The 22174-nt window shown below is 34.6% G+C and overlaps 2 protein-coding genes across 2 annotated transcripts; both read right to left on the bottom strand.

Annotated features, from left to right (window-relative positions):
* Nucleotides 1–9162: 9162 nt before the first annotated feature.
* LOC139852893 (putative F-box protein At1g47765) lies at nt 9163–9627 on the bottom strand. Its single transcript, XM_071842266.1, has one exon. The coding sequence runs from the start codon at nt 9625–9627 to the stop codon at nt 9163–9165; it is 465 nt and encodes a 154-aa protein (XP_071698367.1).
* Nucleotides 9628–17642: 8015 nt separating this feature from the next.
* Nucleotides 17643–18736, bottom strand: LOC139852803 (F-box protein At2g21930-like). Its single transcript, XM_071842167.1, has 2 exons — nt 18385–18736; nt 17643–18265 (listed from the first exon to the last, which is right to left on the bottom strand). The coding sequence occupies exons 1-2, from the start codon at nt 18734–18736 to the stop codon at nt 17643–17645; spliced, it is 975 nt and encodes a 324-aa protein (XP_071698268.1).
* Between the last annotated feature and the right edge of the window lie 3438 nt (nt 18737–22174).

Raw genomic sequence — 22174 nt, 5'->3', positions numbered from 1 at the left:
AGAATATCGAAGCCCTAATGCACAAACATGTCCCTCATGTTTTGGCCCATATAAAAGCTTCGTGAGTGGATCCGCAACATTTTGATCTGTGTGAACTTTGTGAATACATATCTTTCCCTTTTCAACCTCATCCCTGATGTAGTTGAATCTCCGCTCAATGTGACGAGTCTTTTGATGAGCACGAGGTTCTTTGATTTGAGCAATCGCACCCTCGTTGTCACAAAAGATCTCAAGAGGGTCCTGAATGGAAGGGACCACTCCTAAGTCGTCGATGAATTTCTTCATCCATGCAGCTTCCTGAGCTGCCAGTGAGGCGGCAATGTACTCCGACTCTGTAGTGGATAACGCAACAACCTCCTGTTTCGAACTCTTCCAAGAGACCGCACCACCATTTAACATGAAGACATAACCGGATTGTGATCGAGAGTCATCTCGATCAGTTTGGAAACTCGCGTCCACGTAACCTTTTACAGCGAGTTCCTCCTCACCAGACCCATATATTAGAAACATATCCTTAGTCCTCCTAAGGTATTTCAATATGCTTTTAACAGCAATCCAATGACAATTTCCTGGGTTGTTCTGGTATCTACTTGTCAAGCTTAGAGCGCATGACACATCCGGTCTAGTACATATCATTGCATACATGATAGACCCAATAGCAGATGTGTATGGGACTTTCTTCATTCTCTCTTGTTCATCTTTCGTGGTAGGACACTGAGATGAACTGAGAACGGTTCCCTTTTGAATAGGTACCAAACCTCTCTTAGAGTTTTCCATCTTGAACCTTTTCAAGACTTTATCAATGTATGTACTTTGACTTAAACCTATCAATCTCTTGGATCTATTCCTATAGACCCCTATCCCCAATATGTATTGTGCATCTCCAAGATCCTTAATGGAGAAGCAACTCTTTAGCCAAGTTTTGACTCCTTGCATTATGGTAATATCATTCCCAAATAATAATATATCATCCACATATAGTACAAGGAACATGATAGTGCTCCCACTAGCTTTCTTATATACACAAGCTTCATCACCATTTTTAATGAAGCCAAATTTCTCGGCTTCCTCATTAAAACGATGATTCCACATTCTAGATGCTTGTTTCAATCCGTAGATTGACTTCTTTAACTTGCATACCTTTTTAGGATATTTTGGATCAACAAAACCTTCAGGCTGGACCATATAGACATCTTCCATAAGATATCCATTTAGGAAAGCGGTTTTGACATCCATTTGCCATATTTCATAGTCGTAGTGAGCAGCAATGGCAAATAATATCCTAATAGACTTTAGCATTGCCACTGGCGAGAAAGTTTCATCATAATCAACCCCTTGAGTTTGAGTGAAACCTTTTGCTACAAGTCTAGCTTTATATGTATCCAAGTTTCCATGTATGTCGGTTTTCATTTTGAAAAGCCATTTGCAATCAACTAGCTTAGAGCTAGGAGGTTGCTCAACAAGTTCCCACACTTGGTTTTCATACATGGATTGCATCTCGGCGTTCATGGCTTCCTGCCATTTATCTTTATCAATCCTTGATAAAGCATCTTTGTAGTTTGTCGGTTCATCCAAATCAACCGTATAGCAACCATCTATGAGAAACCCATATCTCTCAGGAGGATTGCTAATCCTACCAGATCTACGAATGCCTTGTGTATTTTGATCATCCATTTGATCACTATCAACATTTTCATGTTGAGTGCTAGTGTCAACCAATTGTGTATCATCTACTTGATCTTGAGCCTCTTCAAGATCTATCTTCCTTTCACTATTTCCTTCCATTAGGAACTTAGTTTCAAGGAATTCCGCCTTCCGAGCAACAAATACATTCTGCTCGGATGGATCATAGAAATAGTATCCCATATCATACTTGGGATATCCTATGAAGATACACTTCGTGGATCGAGCATTCAACTTATTAGGGACGTAACGCTTAGGATAAGCTTCACATCCCCATACCTTTAAGTATGATAGAGATGGAGGTTTACCAAACCACATCTCGTGAGGAGTTCGTTCCACTTTCTTGGTTGGGGCCATATTTAAAATACGAGCCGCGGAGCTTAGACAATAACCCCAAAATGATAGAGGCAACGAGCTTCTTGCCATCATAGATCGAACCATATCCATTAGGGTTCGGTTCCTCCTTTCGGAAACTCCATTAAGTTGGGGTGTTCCGGGTGGAGTAAGTTGTGAGATAATCCCACAACTCCTAAGATGATCTTGGAAGGCATCGCTTAGGTATTCACCTCCTCTATCGGTACGAAGTACCTTAATTGTCCTATTGAGTTGATTTTGTACTTCGTTTTGATATTCTTTGAATGCTTCAAACGTTTCGTCCTTGTGTCTTAATAAGTAGACATATCCGAAACGACTAAAGTCATCAATGAAAGTAACAAAGTATCTTTCACCATTCCTAGTCATGGGTTTAAAGGGTCCACATACATCCGAATGTATTAATCCCAATAAATCTTTAGCCCTTTCATAGGTCCCTTTGAAAGGTGCTTTAGTCATCTTGCCTTGTAAACAAGATTCGCATACTTCAAACGAATCCATTTCATTTGATTTCAAAAGTCCATTCTTTTGAAGTGTATGTATTCGGTTCTTGTTTATGTGACCAAGGCGACAATGCCATAAGTAGGAATCACTCAAATCCTTTTTGAGTTTCTTGGTGCTTGTATGGTACATTGAGCTACTAGATGATGTGTCATCATGAACCAATTCATAAATTCCATTTGAAGGTGAAGCCTTGAAATAGAATATATTATCTAAATAAATATGGATATCATCATTAACAAAATTAAGATTAAAACCACATTGTTTCAAACGGGAAATAGAAATAATGTTTCGACATAAGTCGGGTGCATACAAAACATCTTTCAAAATAAGTTCCAAACCACTTGGAAACTTTAACACAAAGTCTCCTTGAGCCTTCACTTGCACTTTGGCTCCATTACCCATGTAGAGACTTGATGTTCCCGTTTGCTTGCTACTTCTTTTGAACCCCTGCAAAGAATTGCAAATGTGAGTTCCACATCCAGTGTCTAATACCCATGTATTAGAAGAAGTAATGCTAAGCTCTATATATACCATATATATATTACCTGAGGATTGCCCCGCATCCCTCTTCTCCTTCAACTCCTTAAGGTAGACCGGACAGTTTCGTTTCCAATGACCTGTCTCACCGCAACCGAAACATTGGTCTTCCTTGGGGTTTGCCTTTTCGGCTACCTTTTGCTTCTTAGCCTTGTTGATGGTTGGGGTAACCATCTTCCCCTTCCCTTTGCCTTGGTAAGCGGGTCCTTTTCTCTTAGCCACCTTTGGCTTAGAGGTCTTACCTTTGGACCCACCTTGATCAATTGTCAACACGGGTAAAGCCCTTTTACCCATGCTAGTTTCGGCCGTTCTAAGCATACCGTGAAGCTCACCTATGCTCTTATCCATCCCATTCATATTGTAATTAATTACAAATTGATCAAACCTTTTTGATAGGGAGTTAAGGATAAGATCGGTGGCTAACTCATTGGATATGTTTAGGTTAAGTCGGTTAGCACGATCGATAAGGCTTTTCATCTTGAGTACATAAGATGAAACCGATTGGGTATCGTCCATACGACAAGCATGAAGCGCCCGAACCGTTTCGAAGCGCTCGACACGCGCTTGTTGGAGAAACATCTCCTTCAATTGCGTTATCATGTCGTATGCACTATGGTGCTCGAAATCCTTTTGGAGTTCGGGTATCATAGTCCCAAGCATTAAGCATGAGACTTGAAGGGAGTCGTGGCAATACTTATCGTAAGAGGCCATTGCCTCCACATCATTCTCATCCGGTTGATCAGGAATGGGGTCCTCAAGCACATACATTTTATCCTCTTGTTTGAGGACAATCCGAAGATTGCGGAACCAATCCATAAAGTTAGTATGGTTGAGTTTGTCTTTCTCTAAGAGAGACCTTAATGATAGGTGGTTTAAGTTAAGTGGTGCGTTTGGAATGTTGTTGTTGTTATTGGCGGCCATCTACAAAATTAACAAAGTTCGTTTAAGTATCGATTTTAATTTAACATTCAATACCCTTTAAATCAAATTGAATTATTAAATTCTAGAATCCAACGGTAAACCAAATTTCGGTTAGGTGACCTTTATCCCGCAATTTGATTTAGCTAGGTAGTCAATAAATGACAATTGCAATCCATTTGCAAGTTCTAGAGTATGGGATCATGCAATCCTTTTGCATGGCATATTTATCCCATCAACGCCTATTTGTTTCTCATGCTTCGGTGACCCTAAGTTCATGATTCCCAAATCAAGTCGTCCTACTTGTATAGACTTGTAAATTTAACATACAAGTGGTTAGGTGACCTTTATCCCACAAGCATGCAAGATTTACCTTAATCATATTAGTTTGCTCATAACGGTTAGGTGACCTTTATCCCATCATGAGTTACCTAATACTTTTAAGTGTCACACAATAGGGTGGCGTTAAACTTGTTTACCTTGTTAGTAAAAGGGATTTAAGTTTTCATTAATTCTAGTTTGAGAAAACTTTTATGCCATACACCAACATGCATTTAGTGTATGGTTCATTTGAAATCCATTTTCATGTAATAATGCCAATTACATTACATTGATATAAACCATTTTATATGTGTTTTAATAACCAATTATTATAATCCTATTGCCATTTCAATTTAACCATTTAAATTGTCATTTTGCATGTTGTTAATAATGTGTAATTTAACCAATTAAATTGTAGTTTTGCTTGTTGTTAACTTGTGTAATAACTTGTTGTAATAACATACACAATCCACAATCATACAAGAGATTAAAACAACCACGCATGCAAAACAAATGTTCACAATCAAGCCTTTTGGTGGACATTTTGTTTAGCCGAAAACAAAATGCCACCGGTCAATGGGTAAAACACAAAGTAAGAGGTTTTAACCTCCCACTTAACTTTGCATCCACATGCTCCTTGTGTTCTTCCTTGTGATCTTCATGCATCTTCATCTTGTTACAAAATATATCCTAATACATTTTGTCTAGAAAATGAAAATACAACCTAATCTATTTTACATGCCAAATATAAAATAAATTACATAACCAAAATTAATATTACATACCAAATGAAATAATTAATTTTACAAACCAAATGAATGAATATAACAACCACATGGAAAGATTAACAAATCAACCAAATAAATATTCATTCAAACACAAGGTCTTGGCTATGATTGTGAACATCAATATATCAACAAATATGAACCAAATAGCAAACCCAAAACCACTTTTGGAACCCTCCAAATTCGGCCATAATGAGAAACCCTCCCAAATCCATTAATTTTGCATTTTACTTTCATGCATGTTAGTAGAATGCAAAGTTGATGGGTTTTAAAGACCATATATAAGAAGCATAATCCATAGACTCCGGCTCTAGATACCATTGATGGAATTCAACATAATAACAAGTTTCTCAATGTTAACTTAATCATGAAACCAATTCATTTAGAGTTGTAACAAGCGGAAGCATAATTATTAAGAAAACAAGTTTATATGTTAAACCATTTGTAATTGAATTCCATGTAATATCAAGTCTTGAAATTATGCCTACAAATTTAAGAACAAGAGGAGAAGATTTGCATTTACCTCCTCAAGCTAGTTGAGGGTTGTTTAACACAAGGATATGATGAACAAGTGAGTTAAAGCTCCAAGCTTTTGATCCTCCAACACCACCCTTAAGTTAGCTAGACTTTGTAACCTCAACACTCTTGTTAATCTAGCTTGAAACCCACTTTTATGTACCCAAAATTCTGGACAGCAGCTCTCAAGAAATGATGATGAATGCAAGTTCCAAAAGCATGAAACCTCAAGAGATAATACCCCAAACTATGCACCAACACCCTTACTATTAGTTAGGATTTCTTTGCACTTGAAATTTGCTTGCAAAATGAGCTTGAAGAACTTTGTTTGGAGCCTCAAACCCCACGGTTTTGGGCAGCTGCAGAATGCAGTTTTTTTTTCTTTTTTACTTCACTACAAAATGAGTCAAAGCTTGGTTCTTATCACATGCATGCATATACTTGAGACTTGTGATGTTTAAAGTAACAAGGGAATAAGCATGGGTCTTGCTTTGTGTCCCTCAAAACTACCACTTACTAATATTAAATTAGCATGCTAGAAAGTTTATAAAACTTAATAAAACTTAAGTTTATAAACTTAAGTAATAGTTTTGTTACTTACATAATTTATTTTATAACCTTTTATAAAATATAACACAATATAATCATTTAAACCTATAAATAATTATATATAAATTATCCAAATAATTTATCTCAAGTGATAATATTTCAGAAAACCGATTTTCTAAAATCCAAGTGTCACGTAATTTAATCAACGATCCATTCGTTAAGATCAAATACGAATAAGGTGTCGGTAAGTTTGTTATTGGGTATGACCCGACTTGGATCATAACATGTTAGCCACGTTAATTTAATATGTCTCTCGGGCATACGAAATACCTTCACTTATATCATGTGCAAGTTTTCTCAGGTAATCTGCGAGAACCAAACAAATGACAATCTTATATCATGTGCAAGGACAAGTGGACATCCACAGTAGGATCGATTTAGGTCCACCAACATACCATGCATATAAGCTCATGAGTCCCTCTTTTCGCTAAAACTAATTGATGATAGAAGGAGGTTCCCAAGTGCCTTATATGCATACAATATTTTTCTTTCTACTTCCGATGTGGGACACCCTAACCGATTAGCTCCAACATCCACGTTATATAAACCTTGATGTTGCCAACAACTTACTCACCCACTTAACTGTTTAGCTACAACATTAACATAAAAAGATTACCCATATTCAGTTTGACCCATTTGGATCACCTGCAACATTAAGATACAAAACAAATAAGTGATGTGCACCCAAAAAGAGAACAAAATTTAAGTTACACTTGATGGACACCTGCAGATAGCAAACATGTCAAAGTTCCATATAGCTATATTCCTCTCAAGTGCAATCAATTTGAGCAGAGCATACGTACCACTACAGATAAATAACTATTTAGCCATGACTCCAACGTGTGGTGTAACGTCATGCTTATAATGATATTGAATGCCTCTGAAAGGTGTAGCTCTTATCAAAGCACATATAATTTTACATGTGTGATGTCCAAAGGAATTTATGTTCACGTACAGAGGATATATGTGAAAAGCAACGCGCGATGTCATGGGCGTCACTATTTGTTCATTAACACAACATTTCCGTACTTGAAAAACATCATTAAGTACAAAACATATCAGCTTAAAATCTTCAAGTTTAACAATTTGAATATGAAAATCTGCTATTTTTGCTTGGGCAGTAGCACAGTCATAGAAAGAAAAAAAGTGTAAAACTATATTAAAGTACACAAGTAATTAATCCTAATCTTAGCCTTCGATGATACATTCACCTGCCAATTATCTTCGTCTTAAGTTTTACTTCAATACTAACCGACTTTCTAATTGATGGCTTCCAAATAACATACCTAGCTTTAGGAGAACCATATGCATATGTATTGTGTACAGTGCAAGCAGAACAAGTCGTGGGTGCTACCAAGTATTCTGACATTATTACGTTCTCGTGAAATCATGGGAACAATAGTTTGACCAAACAAGAAAGTGTCATCATGTTCAACAAAGGACAATGTTTACGTTGAGGATCTTGAAAAGGCATTTTCGGTCATTCTTGGAAGTTATGGGGCAATTGGTTAAACAACTTGTTGACATATGGTCTATGGTTGAATTTACAAATATATAAAAGTATTTTTGATTTTTCAAAGTTAAAAGAAAGTGAAATAGTTTCAGAGAGATTCGGTGATCATTAGTGTATTTGGGTGACTTAGTTATGAGTAACAAGGCTTTGAGTTTCTTTTTCTTTTGTTTGACTATAGCTAAAGCTATGCAACCACTGATGTTAACATATCATTAAGTACAGAACATATCAACTTAAAATCTTATAGTTTCACAATCTGAATCTGAAAATCTGCCAATTTTGGTTGTGCAGCAGCACGCGCAGAGAGAAAAAAAAGGATAAAACTACACAAAAGAACACATGTAATCCTTATTTTGCATTAGGATAATAAATTTACCTGGCCAATATCTTTGTCCTAAGTTTACTTCAATATAGATTCTGTAATCTCAATGATGAAGCAAAAGAAGCGTTTCATAGTAGTTAAATAAATTGAAATAAATCCCTGGTCTATCAAGATCAGTTATTTTAGTGACACGTTCTGAGTTGGGTTCATAAACATAAAGTCCATCCGGCTTCCAATCATCTTCATCTCCCATTACAATTATAGGTGTGCCACTCTTTGTGAATGCCTTAACCCCGTACGGTAACAAATTTGATGGCGCAATGTTGTATAACTTTTTTGTCTCACCATTATTCATCATCTTCCATACTTCACATATTACTTTCTCGGTTTCTATATATTTAAGAAACACGAGAGAGTCTCTTAGCTTAGAGATATCATATCTATGATGTGTTATCAAATTTGGGATTTCAGTTAACTTAGATTCTTTACTTGTCAAATCAAACGATACGATGTAACGAGAGGCTGCAACAGCCAAGTCAGTAGCATCCCAATAGATAATCCTATCTGTAACTACTACTGCAGTATACCAACAAATTCCAATTGTTCCACGTGGCAGATTATTAGAAATCTTCCTCCAACTACCTGAACTTAATGTATAAATTTCTACAAGCCACTTTAAACCACCCATGGTAATAATTCTAACAAGTTTGGGGTCAAGGGTGACAGGACGACAACAACAACAACAACAAAACCCAATACCACATAAGTGGTGTATGGGAGAGGTGAGATGTAGACAATCCTTCCCCTATCCGAGAATAAAGACAAGTCATTTCTCAACCTAGAGTGAAAAACACTCTCAAAAGTAGAGAAAGTCATCCCTCTCTCTATTCGACGGATAGAGAGATTGCTTCCGAGTGGACCTCCGGCCAATAAGTAGTAAAAAAATTTTAAAAAATAAAATAAAATTGAGACGCCATGAAAATGGTAAAATCAAATTTCCATGGGTTTTAAATCCTGCCTGAAATTTAATTTAGGCTCAAAAATTCAGTCAAGTCGCCAATAAATCGATGTTTGCTGTCAACTCAATAACTAAAGTCAAGGGTGATAGGACAAACGCCAAAATATACTCTACTGAAACTATTTATAGGAAAAACAATACGAACCGATTTTCTAATTGATGGATTCCAAATAACGTACATCCCTTCGGTATTGTTTCTATTGGCATAAGTACATTCCAAACAGAACAAGCCGTGTGAGCTACCGAGTATTCTGACATTACACATATTATGTTCTCTTGGAAGCACATGAACATTAGTTTGATCAAACAAAAAAGTGTCATCATGATCAACAAAGGACATATACGTAGAAGTTGGAGCTTTTAGGTACGGTACAAGTATATGATGCGTTCGAATATGGTCGATAGCAACAAACTTTGGGCTTTCGATCAATGACTTCCAAGCTTTTGACACGGATCTGAATCGAGTTAAAGACTTGACATCAAGTCTTTTTATGATTTCTGTTTGGATATCAAGAGGGACGTCTGACATTGATCTTGTTAAGGTTCTGGATATATGAATTAAGTTGTTATATCAGGGTTTTTGTTTGCTCCGTTTACGCTTTCAAAAACAATTGCGTATTTGCGTTGCCTGTTTTCTAATTTTTCTTCCGTTTATATATAGTAGAATTTATAATGGAATTGTTACTAAAATCTCGGTTGCAATAGCAAGCCCTATCATTCCATAGATCGAAAGCCCGTTTAGGCCCAATTTTATCATTCCACTTACTCGTAATACATGTCGGCATGTTTAGTTTTATTTTCATTATTAGACCATTCCCAATTATGACACCTTTCTTTACATTAACACATTGACATCAGCGGCATCTCAACATTTTTTCAATTTCATTTTCATCACTAACTCATCACATATCACTTCTAACCGTCACACCCTTACTCAACCACTATAAATTAATTAATTAAGTAATGGTACAAAACATAAAACAAAATGTAGGAGTGTTTGAAACAATCACCTCTGTGATGACATATGCTTCAAATCCACGAAATGGAGGACATTATAATATTGGCTAAGCTTTAACGATATGCTGCCAATGATGCCAAATATTGACAATGAATTGGCATGTACATTGGCGGAGCATTGGGAATGCTCTGTATATATGACATTATAGATAATAAATAACTAGATGTAATAGTTCTTAAATATAAAATGATGTTCGATTTTTGCTGAATGAAGGGGTCGTAAATGATCAATTTACATGAATTTGTTGAAGTTAACATGTTGAAACATAAAAATAAAATAATTTATTTTACCAGATTTGTTAAAACTTTACTAAGTTTCAACTTATAAAACACAACAAATCATAACATTATAAAATCACGTACAACATATAAACAAAAGTTTGCTATTATCAGTAGCAAGGTTGCAAAATTCGCTATTCGGGGATCAATCGGTCGGGACTTTAGAAGGAGTAATCGATAATTCGGGAATTAACCGGGAATTAATCGGATTATACTTTTACATATTTGAATAATATATTTCAAGATTATAGGTGTAAATATAGAGGAAAACCATAAACATAAACGTAAAGTTTAACATAATTGTCTAAAATCGTTAATTTTGTTCAAAAACTCTAAATTTGAAGTGTAATTTCATGTTAAAATGTTAACCAATTTTGACTTTCGCTTACTTTTAACAACGAATTCGATTTTGACCCATTAATATACGTCAACTGATAAATTAAACTGATTTTGAAAAGTCGAAACAGACTGTTCTTAAAAAAGAGTAATCGATGATTAATCGGGTTTTTTACAACACTGATCAGTAGTATACCTTACAAATATATAAGAGCCTTTGGACGAGTGGTATGAGAGGCTGAACTTTGAGGAATTTATCCCGGGTTCGATACCTATGAGCGGCTGAACTTTGAGGACTTTCCGGGTTTTAAATCTCCGCGAGGGTTTTCCTTTTCCGGTTTTCAAGTGTGTTTCCCCCGTAGCGTGCATGGGTAGCAATGATCGCGAAGATTGTTCAGTCTCCTATGGGTGATGTCAAAATAACCATTAGAAAAAAAGAGCATGTCATTTAAGAGAGTAATATTTATTTAGTGTGAACAAGTTAGAAAGTACGCACTAATATCTCGCTTTTCAAACACTCAACTTTTCACATTTTGTGTTGATGTCCATGACAGGCAGAGCATGTTTGATTATCTTTTAATTAAATGCTTCAATGTTAAACGCTGGACCATTTAGCATTTAATGTGTGTGTTTCTTACCTTTGAAAGGCATTCAGTGTTTGAACCATTCATTTTTGAAATATACTATCTTAACCATCAAGCATTTAATATTATCTGTAAATTATATCAATATAACCATGCAGGCTTGTCTGAGTGGCCACCGAGTTGCCCAATGAAGCACACCACCCGGGTTCAATTCCTGGCTATGCCAAATTGTTCAAAAAGGGAGTGTGACTAGAGGGTGCGCATAATGCGCAATTCACCCGGTACCAGATCTCGCGCTCGGGAGGCTTGATTACCCGAGGTTTTACCTTCTATGGGGAGTCAATGTGCTCGTTCATAGGAGGGTTTCTTCGCTTACAAAAAAAAAAAAAAAAAAAAAAACTTATTGAAGATTTATAATATTTTTCTATTTATGCAAAAGTTTGAATAGATAATTTAAGTTGTTTACTCAAAATGAATATCAAATAAGTTATTGTCATTCACAATCAAATTCATTAAGAATATTTTAAAGCTTATTTATTTAGTTCATCAAACGCACCCTTATGATATTTTTACTTTGTGTTGATAGTAGTAGGACGATTCTTTGACTGTTTATGAGTTTATCCAAATATTGATTATTTTGACATAACAATGTTCAAAAAGTTAAAATGATAATAAGGTTACTGTACACCCCTTTATATGCGTTTTTTTATTTCGATCACTAAATAAACCAGTCTCTTCATCGAATAATAAAGAAATAGTGAGGAGACCTAGAAACATACAAAGAGACAACACACTTGGCTTGTAACTAGATAGCTAAACAAACGGACATTAAGCTAGTGTTGTCTAAAGACAATCCAATAGCAAGGCAAAGCCTAAAGCATGAAACAACCGGGATACAACAAGACCACAAACGACCCTATACAACGCCAAATGCAAAATATATCCAAAACCACAACTCAAGCAATCAAACGACAAACTAAAAACAAACACCCACAAAAACAAGAAAGCCTAGAGCTATCTACAGACCATGGACAGCCAAATATAATCAAACCAAGCCGAGCTTTTCAGCCGCGTAAGATTTCTTCCTAAGTTTTATATGAGCTTGTTTGTTTTCTTAAGTTGGCAGAGTTAATTTGTTACTTGAAAGTTACGATCTTGTCAGTTTAATTTGTTAATCGAAACTACATTCTATGGTTGAATCGTTATACCGGATATCGCCCTTGTTGAACTTGGTAACCTAAGAATTGGTGTTTATTATAATTGCCACCAGTTGACGCGAATCCTAAAGATAGATCTATGGGCCTTGACAAGCCCCAGTCAGAGAATTTGAACTGTTTTAGTACTTCGATGTTTATATGTTTGGGGATATTCTAGATGCATTTTGTTAATGTCGGTTACCACGTGACGTTGCATTCGAGTCGTTGAGTTCATCAAGATTATTAATCAAGATTATTATTAAGTAAATTATAGTTGGATATATTATGAAATGTTATGCATGCCGTCGACTTTCGATGTAATGAAAGATTGTCTTTTCAAAAACGAATGCAATGTTTGTAAAATGTATCATATAGAGGTCAAATACCTCGCGATGTAACCAAATGTAATGTATTCGTCCAGATGGATTAGGACGGGTCGTTATAGTCTTCATTCCAAATTGCACCAATCAATACACTTTAAGTATTTGATTATTTCTTTCTTTCTTACCCTTGTTTGAGAGTTGTATTAGTTAAATATTTTGGAGAGTGTAGTTGGCTTAAGAGAGTCGTCTATATCATTGTAACAATTTGTGATATAGTGTATTTTTCTCTTTGGGGCCGGTGGTTTTTCTCCGATTTTGGAGTTTCCACGTTAAATCTTGTGTTGTGTATTGTTCTTATTTCTTTACTGTTTTTCATTGGGCGTTTGTTGGGAATTAGTGAGGCCGTAATTTCCCAACAAACTAATACTACCATTCAACTGCATTTTTTTAGTCCATAATTTACCATCCCATTGATTTTTTTATTTTTATTTTTGTTTCAAAAACGAAAAACTTTATAGAACTAATGGCCTACCCTTCAAAGAACAAAGAACTGCCTCACACCTAGAAAGAAGAACCAAACAAGCCTAAACTAACCTTAACAACCTCAATTATCTATGAGTGAGCAGAACACAAAAAGGCAACCTAAACAACACAAGAAAAAGTCCTACAATGGATAGAAAGGACAAATTGTTGAAAAATTACGGTCTCACTAATTCCCAACACTCAGCCTAATGATAATAGTAAAGAAATAAGAACAATCCACAACACAAGAATTTAATGTGAAAACTCCAAAACAAGAGAAAAAAACCACGGGTCTCAGAGAAATACACTATATCACAAATTATTACAATGACATAGACAACTCTCTTAAGCCAATTACACTCTCCAAAGTATTTAACTAAAACAACTCCCAAACAAGGGTAAGAAAGAAATAAATAATCAAATACTTAAAGTATATTGATTTGTGCAAATTAGAATGAAGACTTAGCCCTCCTTTTATAACCAAGTCACATACCTCCAACTTTCTCCTCCGACCTATGTGGGATAACATCCTTCAGAAAGTAACCATATCAATTTTTCTATCAAAAAATAAAACCAACAAATCTCCACCTTTTTGATAGAAAAAGATAACTATACTTTAACATTATAAGGATAACCGATATAGATGTTTCCTCGACGACAACTTCAATATCCTCATCTTCATGCCGATGACATTATCTCCCAAGAGACAAAACTTGCATCTTTACCAAACATTGTCTAAACCGACAATCATTGTCATCACAGACAATCATAACTCTTAACAAGAATTATCATACTCCACCATTAAGAGTATAGCACTTAGAATATCACATTCCAAGCATTTCACCTCGGCACATGTTGTTGAACAATCAGCTGAAACTTTATGGTGCAACTTTTCTGTTTGGCTTTCCCGAAAGTCCCATCAGCTACAACATCAGTTTCCACCACACAACCTGCATCAACGCCAAACCAATGCCCATGTGTAATTGTGGAACTGCTAATGAACATCCCTTTTCACGGTGGCGCGGACACACCATGAGGATGGTGTGACTTCAGAGGAATTCGTCACTCTCCGTAACAAAGGATACATCATTAGCGCCTTTAGATCCATTTACCGAATTAGCTCCACCTGGACAATTAACCCTTACATGCACAGTCTTCCCGCACCTCCAGCATACCAGATTCTTTCCAGAGTTTCTCTTCTGCCTATCCGAACACAACAGTACCGTAGCTTCTGATGACGAGACCCCGTTACCTTCCAATCTTTTCTCCTCGGATAGGAGCTTGCTAGTAACATCTTCAAACTTCAACGTTTCTTTCCCGTACATTAGAATAGGTTTCATGTGCTCATAGGACGATGATAAAGATAATATCAACCTCAAAGCTTTATCTTCATCATCCGTTTTAACTCCAATAGCCTCCAGTTCCGAAACAATACCGATAAGAATACTTTGATGATCTGAAATCTTTGAACCCTCATCCATACGCGAAGTATGAAATTGTTCTTTAAGACACAACCGATTTGAGATGCCCTTGCCCTGGTACAACTGCTCTAGTTTAACCCAAAGCTCCTTTGCCGTTGATAACCCGTGCACATTTGCAAGCACGTTCTTTGCAAGACACAAACGAATCGCACTTGCCGCCCTCAAATCCATATCATCCCATTCTTCTTCATCGAACTTACTGCTAGAATCACTGCGTGAAACAAAGGTGGGTTTACCTTTTAATGCGTTGTGTAACCCAGACTGAATTAACACATCCTTGACTTGAACCTGCCATAAGCCAAAATTGATCCTCCCATCAAATTTCTCTACATCAAACCTCATTGAACTGAACTTCGACATCGTATCCGTATCCTATAAACAACACTTTCTCTGATTTTGCTCACGTTTCGATTGGCCGACAGATGTAGTGGAGTGGCGCACATGATCCTTTAAATCGGAAAATCCAACACCCGGTCCACTACAAATTCTAAACACCACTTACTTCAAATCAGAAAAAATATTGTCTAACCAGATACCCTATACGATCAATAGAACTCGTTTCTGATGTGGACGATCCACTCCCGTGGCAACCACATAGCATACTCAGACTCCTATAACAGAGAACCCCCTTCAAACCTGACGCTCTGATACTAGTTGTTGGGAAATTACGGTCTCACTAATTCCCAACACCCAGCCCAATGATAATAGTAAAGAAATAAGAACAATCCACAACACAAGAATTTAATGTGGAAACTCCAAAACAAGAGAAAAAATCACGGGCCTCCAAAGAGAGAAATACACTATATCACAAATTATTACAATGACATAGACAACTCTCTTAAGCCAACTACACTCTACAAAATATTTAACTAAAACAACTCCCAAACAAGGGTAAGAAAGAAAGAAATAATCAAATACTTAAAGTGTATTGATTGGTGCAAATTGGAATGAAGACTTAGCCCTCCTTTTATAACCAAGTCACCTACCTCCAACTTTCTCCTCCCATCTATGTGGGATAACATCCTTCACAAAGTAACCATATCAATTTTTCAATCAAAAAATAAAACCAACACAAATTACTAAAGGTGATCAAAAACGTCATACAATCTTGCTTGAAGCTGTTGCTTCATATGATTTATGGATATGATATGCATTTTTTCGGAATGATGGGTTCTAACAATGATTTGAACGTTTTGAACAAATTCCCTTTTGTATGATGAACTTAAGAGAGGCATTGTTCCAACCGCATCATGTGATATTAATGGACATCACTATACAAAAGGGTATTACCTAGCCAACGGTATATGTTCGGATTGAGCGAATTTTATCAAAGGATGGTCATGTCCTACTGATGAACAAAAAGCTAAATTTTACTAGATATCAAGCTAGTGCACGTAAGAATGTGGAGAGGGCATTTGGGGTTCTTTAAAGTTGGTTTCATATCTTGAATATGGATGGCATCGGGTCGGGTTTGGATCTGGTTTAGGTAATCCCATACTCGAACCCGATTAAGAAACCCCGTCCCAAACTCGGCCCGAAACCCGTCGGGTCCCCATTTACTTATATACTATCGGGTTTCGGGTTTTCCCACGGGTAAACGGGTATACCCGATTAGTCATTATGTATATATTTTTTAATAAGTTACCAAATCAAAATATCGAAAAATAACTTAACTACTTCATGTTTAAAGTAAAAATATCACATACAAAAAGTTGATTGAAAAGTTTCTAAAATACTCAAATACACAAAGTATATAAAATATCACATCTCGAAAACTTGTTGTATATGACTATATTGAATAAAATTATACTCATTTTCAAAACAAAGTCACAGTGATTAAGCTTCACGATTAAAAAATGGTCTAATTATAATTATTGAATTAATACGACTTTAGGCATACACTAACATTGCTTCAGAAAACACCAAAAAAAGAAAAGAAAAGATTATAATACAAGCAAAACATTGATTAATTAAAATGCAGCGCCAGGACCAAACAAACGACAATCTCATCATGTACAAGTTCTTCTAAGATAAGCTTGCTCTTGACAAGTGGACATCCACGTCATATAAACTTGATCTTGCCAGCAATTTACTCACCCACTTAACTGTTTAGCTATATTCTTCTCGAGTGCAAGAAATTTGAGCAGAGCATACGTACCACTACAGATCGATAACTGTTTAGCCATGACTCCAACGTGTGGTGTAACATACTAATATCATGCTCATAATGATATTGAATGCCTCTCAAAGGCATACTCAAACTAGAATGTTGTAAATTCATACTCATACTAATCGGTCGGGACTCCGTTGGTACTAATCAGTCAAGTCGAAGACTAGTTGGACGTTGATCGGCTCTGACTGTATTTGATAGAATAAATCCGACTTAACCAATTAAATTGGACTCTTGACTACTTTGACCGAACAAAGAGCCAAGTCTAAAACTATTTAGCGACTAATCAGATTACTTCTAAATCCCGACTAGTCGAGACTACTCGGCCTAGTCGGGGGACTTTCACAACTGATAAGATTTATGTAAGTCTACTATGTATGTCAAATAACATAAGATTTCAATACTTGAAAAACATCAAGAATAAAACATATCTACTTAAAATCTTCAAGTTTCATAATTTGAATCCTAAAATCTGGGAATTTTGTTTATGCAGGAGGCATAGTCATAGTCATAGAAAGAAAAATATGGGTTAAAACTATATTAAAGCACACAAGTAATCCTTATTAGCATTCGGATAATACATTCACCTGATCATTATCTTCGTCCTCAGTTTACTTCAATATAGATACTGTAATCTCATCGATCAAGCAAAAGTAGTGTTTCATGGTATGTATATACATCGTATCCATACCGCTCGAGTTCATATCCTGCTTCCTCAATCACAATCTTAGTGACACATTCTGAGTTGGGTTCATATACATAAAGTCCATCCGGCAAGTAATCGGCTCCCATTTTTTCAATTATAGGTGTGCCACTATTTGTGAATCCCTTAACCTTGTATAGAAACGATGTCGTAATCTTGTATAGCTTTGTAAACGTTTTTGACACATCATTGTTCAACATCCATACTTCACAGACTAGTTTGTCATATTCATGAAACACAAGAGTGTCTCTTAGCTTGAAGATCTTAAGATGTGTTATATGATTTGGGATCCCAATTATAGTAAATTCTTCACTTGTCAAATCAAACGCAACGATAACTTTCGTATCAATAGTCGTGTCAACAGCATACAAGTAGATAATCTTATCTGTAACTACATTATCCGAACAATCTTCAATTGTTCCACGTGGCAGATTGTTAGTAATCTTCCTCCAGCTGCCTGAACTTACTGTATAAATATCTACAAGCCACTTCAAATCACATATGGTAATTCTAACAAGTTTAGGGTCACGAGTGACAGGACAAACGCCAAAATATACTTTAGGTAAATCAGGGGAATAATCAATATACGATATACGAATTAACGATCCAGGATCGTCAATATACTAACCGATTTTCTAATTGACGGATTCCAAATAATGTACATATTCTTGAAACCACCATCGCATTTAGTATCACAATCCAAACAGAACAAGCCGTGGGAGCTGCCGAGTATTCTGACACCACAAATATTATGTTCTGTTGGAAGCACACGAACATTAGTTTGATCAAACAAGAAAGTGTCATCATGATCAACAAAGGACATATACATAAAAGTTGGCACTCTTAGGTACGGTATAAGTATATGATGGGTTTGAATGCGGTCGATGCCGTAACTAGCAACAAACTTTGGGCTATCGATCAAAGACTTCCATGCTTTTGACACGGATCTGAATCGAATTAAAGACTTGACACCAAGTCTTTTTAAGATTTCTGTTTGGATATCAAAAGGGATGTAGTCAATCGACATTGATCTTGTTTAGGTTTTGGATATATGAATGAATGAAGTTGTAATCAGGGTTATTTATTTATTTTGTTCCGGGCGTTGACACTTTGAAAAACAATTGCGTTGCGGGTTTTTTTTTTTTTTTTTTTTTTTTACTGATTTGCAATAGCAGCCCTAGGATTTTAAAACTGAAAGCCCGTTTTAGGCCCATATTCCCTATCCCGCGTAACACAATTAGAGCATGTTTGATTTTATTTAAGTCCTACATAAGTAATAAGTACGTATATACCTTTTTTGTCCATGTCTATTTTAAAAATTCCTAAAGTTTTAGAAACTAACTGGTGAAATGGCCCGTTGAATCACGGGTTTGTTTAATAATATGTTTTAGGTATTAAGTGAACGAAAATGTTAAAGTCATTTAGTTTAATGACCCGTGAAACTACAGGGTCCGACTAAAAAACTCGTCAGCTGAACATTTCATCAAACACCTAAAATGCATATTAAACAATCCACATTCAATCATAAGAGATAATATTGGTTGTCATTTTATTTTAAAAGTGTAAAGTAAAATATAAATTTTGAATTGATTTCCTTCTGCCTAACTTTTACAACTTCTCGTACTCAATTCAAAATAATTAATTAAAATAATTCAAAATTATTTAATTTTAATAATTAAAATAAGTATTAATAAGATTTAATAATAATAATTAATTAATAAGATTTAATTTTAATTAAAAATTATTTAGATTAATGACATCATCCATCATGCTAAGATTTTTTTATTTTATTTTTTGATTGTTTTTAATAAAGAAATTAGCCTAATAATAAAATCATCATTTTAGAATTTTAATATAGATTATAGATAAGAGTTTATGATCAGCATACACTAGTACATACATCCAATGTTGTAAAAAACCCGATTACTCGCCGATTAATCCCCGATTAATCATTTTTAAGAGCAATCCGTTAAGAGCAAAATTAATAATTCTAGAAAATTATGTTAAAATTTATTTTTATTTAATATTTAAATGTATAAAGTACAATCCGATTAACCCCCGATTAAACCCCGAATTACCGATTAATCCTTCTAAAGTCCTTACCGATTAATCTCTGAATAGCGAATTTTGCAACCTTGCATACATCTATAGTATCTGTTAAATTTCTAATTTAATGATGTCATAAAAAAATAATTTCTAGGTATAAAAATAATTTAAAAATTAAAAAAAATTCTAAGACTTCCATGACGATGTCATTAAAGTAACTAATTATATTAATAAAAATTAAAACATGTTAAACGAATGTACAATATGAGAAACGTTATGTATAATCTTATCATAAAACACCTTCATGACTATATGTATAATATTTGAAACGTTATGTACAACCTTATAATAAAACATTCCTCTTATCATATGTACAATCTATAAAACAAATTGTACAATCTTTTTAAAAAAGCCCATGAACACATATACAAACTTTGAAGTATATTGTACTCCGTACAACTTTTATTAAATAATTGCACTTTAATTTTTAAAGAAATTACAAGAGGCATTTGTTATTAGTAATAATTTTTATTAAAAATATAAATATTTATTTCTTAAGCAAACTTTGTTATTATGTAACACCCAAATATTTATGGTACATAGAGTTATAATGATGTACGTTTAGTGAGTGAAGCATAATGTAAAAGTTAAAAGGTCAGAATCTGCCCAGACATGGGTGCGCGCCGCGCACCATAAGGTGTGCGCGCCGCGCACGTGGTCTGCGATAGAATTCTATCTTTTTCTATTTTAAGTTAATTGAGGGGCTTTTTGGTCTTTTCACTTGAGGCCGGATCTCAGGCCTTATCAGCTGGGTTGGATCCACTTTTGGATCATATTTCACATCCACAAACACTCTCAAGTATCTTTGAGAGAGAGGGATATTTCTAGAGAGAGATTTGGGGTTTTGGTGAAAAAGGAGTTCGAATTGATCAAAAGCTCGGGTGTCAAAGTTGTTCACCTCGTTCCTAGCTACGTTTTGGTAGTTGTGGTAAGTTCTAACTCCGAATTTCATTATTTGATTAGATATTCGAAGTTAGGGTTTGAACTTGATTTGTAGAAAAACCCATTTAAACTCTTGAAGTGAGTTTATTGATGCTTGTAATCGGGTTTATTGTTGTTGTTGGTGGGTTTTGGGTTGGTGAACAAATGGGCCATGATTAGGACTTGTAATTGGGTTTAATCACTAGGTTTAGTGATTATGGAAGTGTTAGAACTCATTATTGTGTATTTGAAAGACTAATTTTGAAATGAGTCAAAATTAGGGTTTTGGGTGATTTTGAGAATGATAAGTGTTCAACACATATGATTGGGTTCATTTAGCATATTAAGACCATTTTCACTTGTGTTAGTGATTATTGGTTAGTTTGGGCGCGTTTGTGTTTGGAAGTGCAATTGGTCAAAATTGCACTAAGTGTCGATTTGAGTTGGTTTGTAAATCCACTTTAAGTGTGTTGTTGTAATTGTGATAATGGAATAGGTACATTCCATCGGCGAGTTGCGGATTATTCGGTAGCATTTCATCAAGGCGACAAGGTGAGTGGAATGATTATACATGTGTGTATATAATGTATTTACTTGTACGAGATTCGATGTGGGTTTTAAGTTCGGGCGATCGATGTAACAACCCTCACTTTTCGACTTCTAAATTACTGAATTAACCCTAGGGTTATATGTCTGACTATATGTATTAAGGGTTGTTATATACAATTAAATATTGACCGAATAGTAATTTTTAGTCAACAATGTACGCTTAAATAAATAATATATTATTAATTTATATAATTTGACATAATTTAACTAAGTATATAAACTTTGTATCACTTTTATTATTTAGTTAATGTATTATATATTTAACTATATAATAAATCCAATTATATATAAATGTAATAATATTTACAAACTTACTAAAACTATAGTTTAATAATTAAAATCATAATTATTATTAAAAATACAAAATACTGAATTATTTATTATTTTTATTCAAAATTTGTATTTATTAATTAAATAAAACAAAAATAAAAAAAATAAAAAAAATATTATTTACAAATATTCTTGGAAAAACATTAAATAAATTTGTTTATTTACATAAAAAAAAATCCTTAAAATAAATAAAAAATAAATAAATAAATAAATAAATAAATTACTTTTTAATTAAAAATTTTAATGGAAAAACTACTTTTATTATTTTATTTTGTGCATTATCCCATGACCTAACATTTAATACTTTTTAATTTTAAAATCCCATTAAGAATTAAATATTTCTTTTTCTTTTAATTATTTTATTCTTTTTACCTAATTTTTTCAAGTATAAATACCCCTCATTTCTCATTCAAACTCACACCAAAATTTCTCTCATTCTCTCTTTGAAGAATTACTACTAGTAAGTATTCTTTTCTTACTTTTTATTTTTTTTACTTTT

The sequence above is a fragment of the Rutidosis leptorrhynchoides genome, chromosome 1 (genome assembly GCF_046630445.1).
Source record: "Rutidosis leptorrhynchoides isolate AG116_Rl617_1_P2 chromosome 1, CSIRO_AGI_Rlap_v1, whole genome shotgun sequence".
NCBI classification, from domain to species: domain Eukaryota; kingdom Viridiplantae; phylum Streptophyta; class Magnoliopsida; order Asterales; family Asteraceae; genus Rutidosis; species Rutidosis leptorrhynchoides.
The sequence above is the reverse complement of the archived record's forward strand: the minus strand, read 5'-3'. Positions and strand labels throughout refer to the sequence as shown.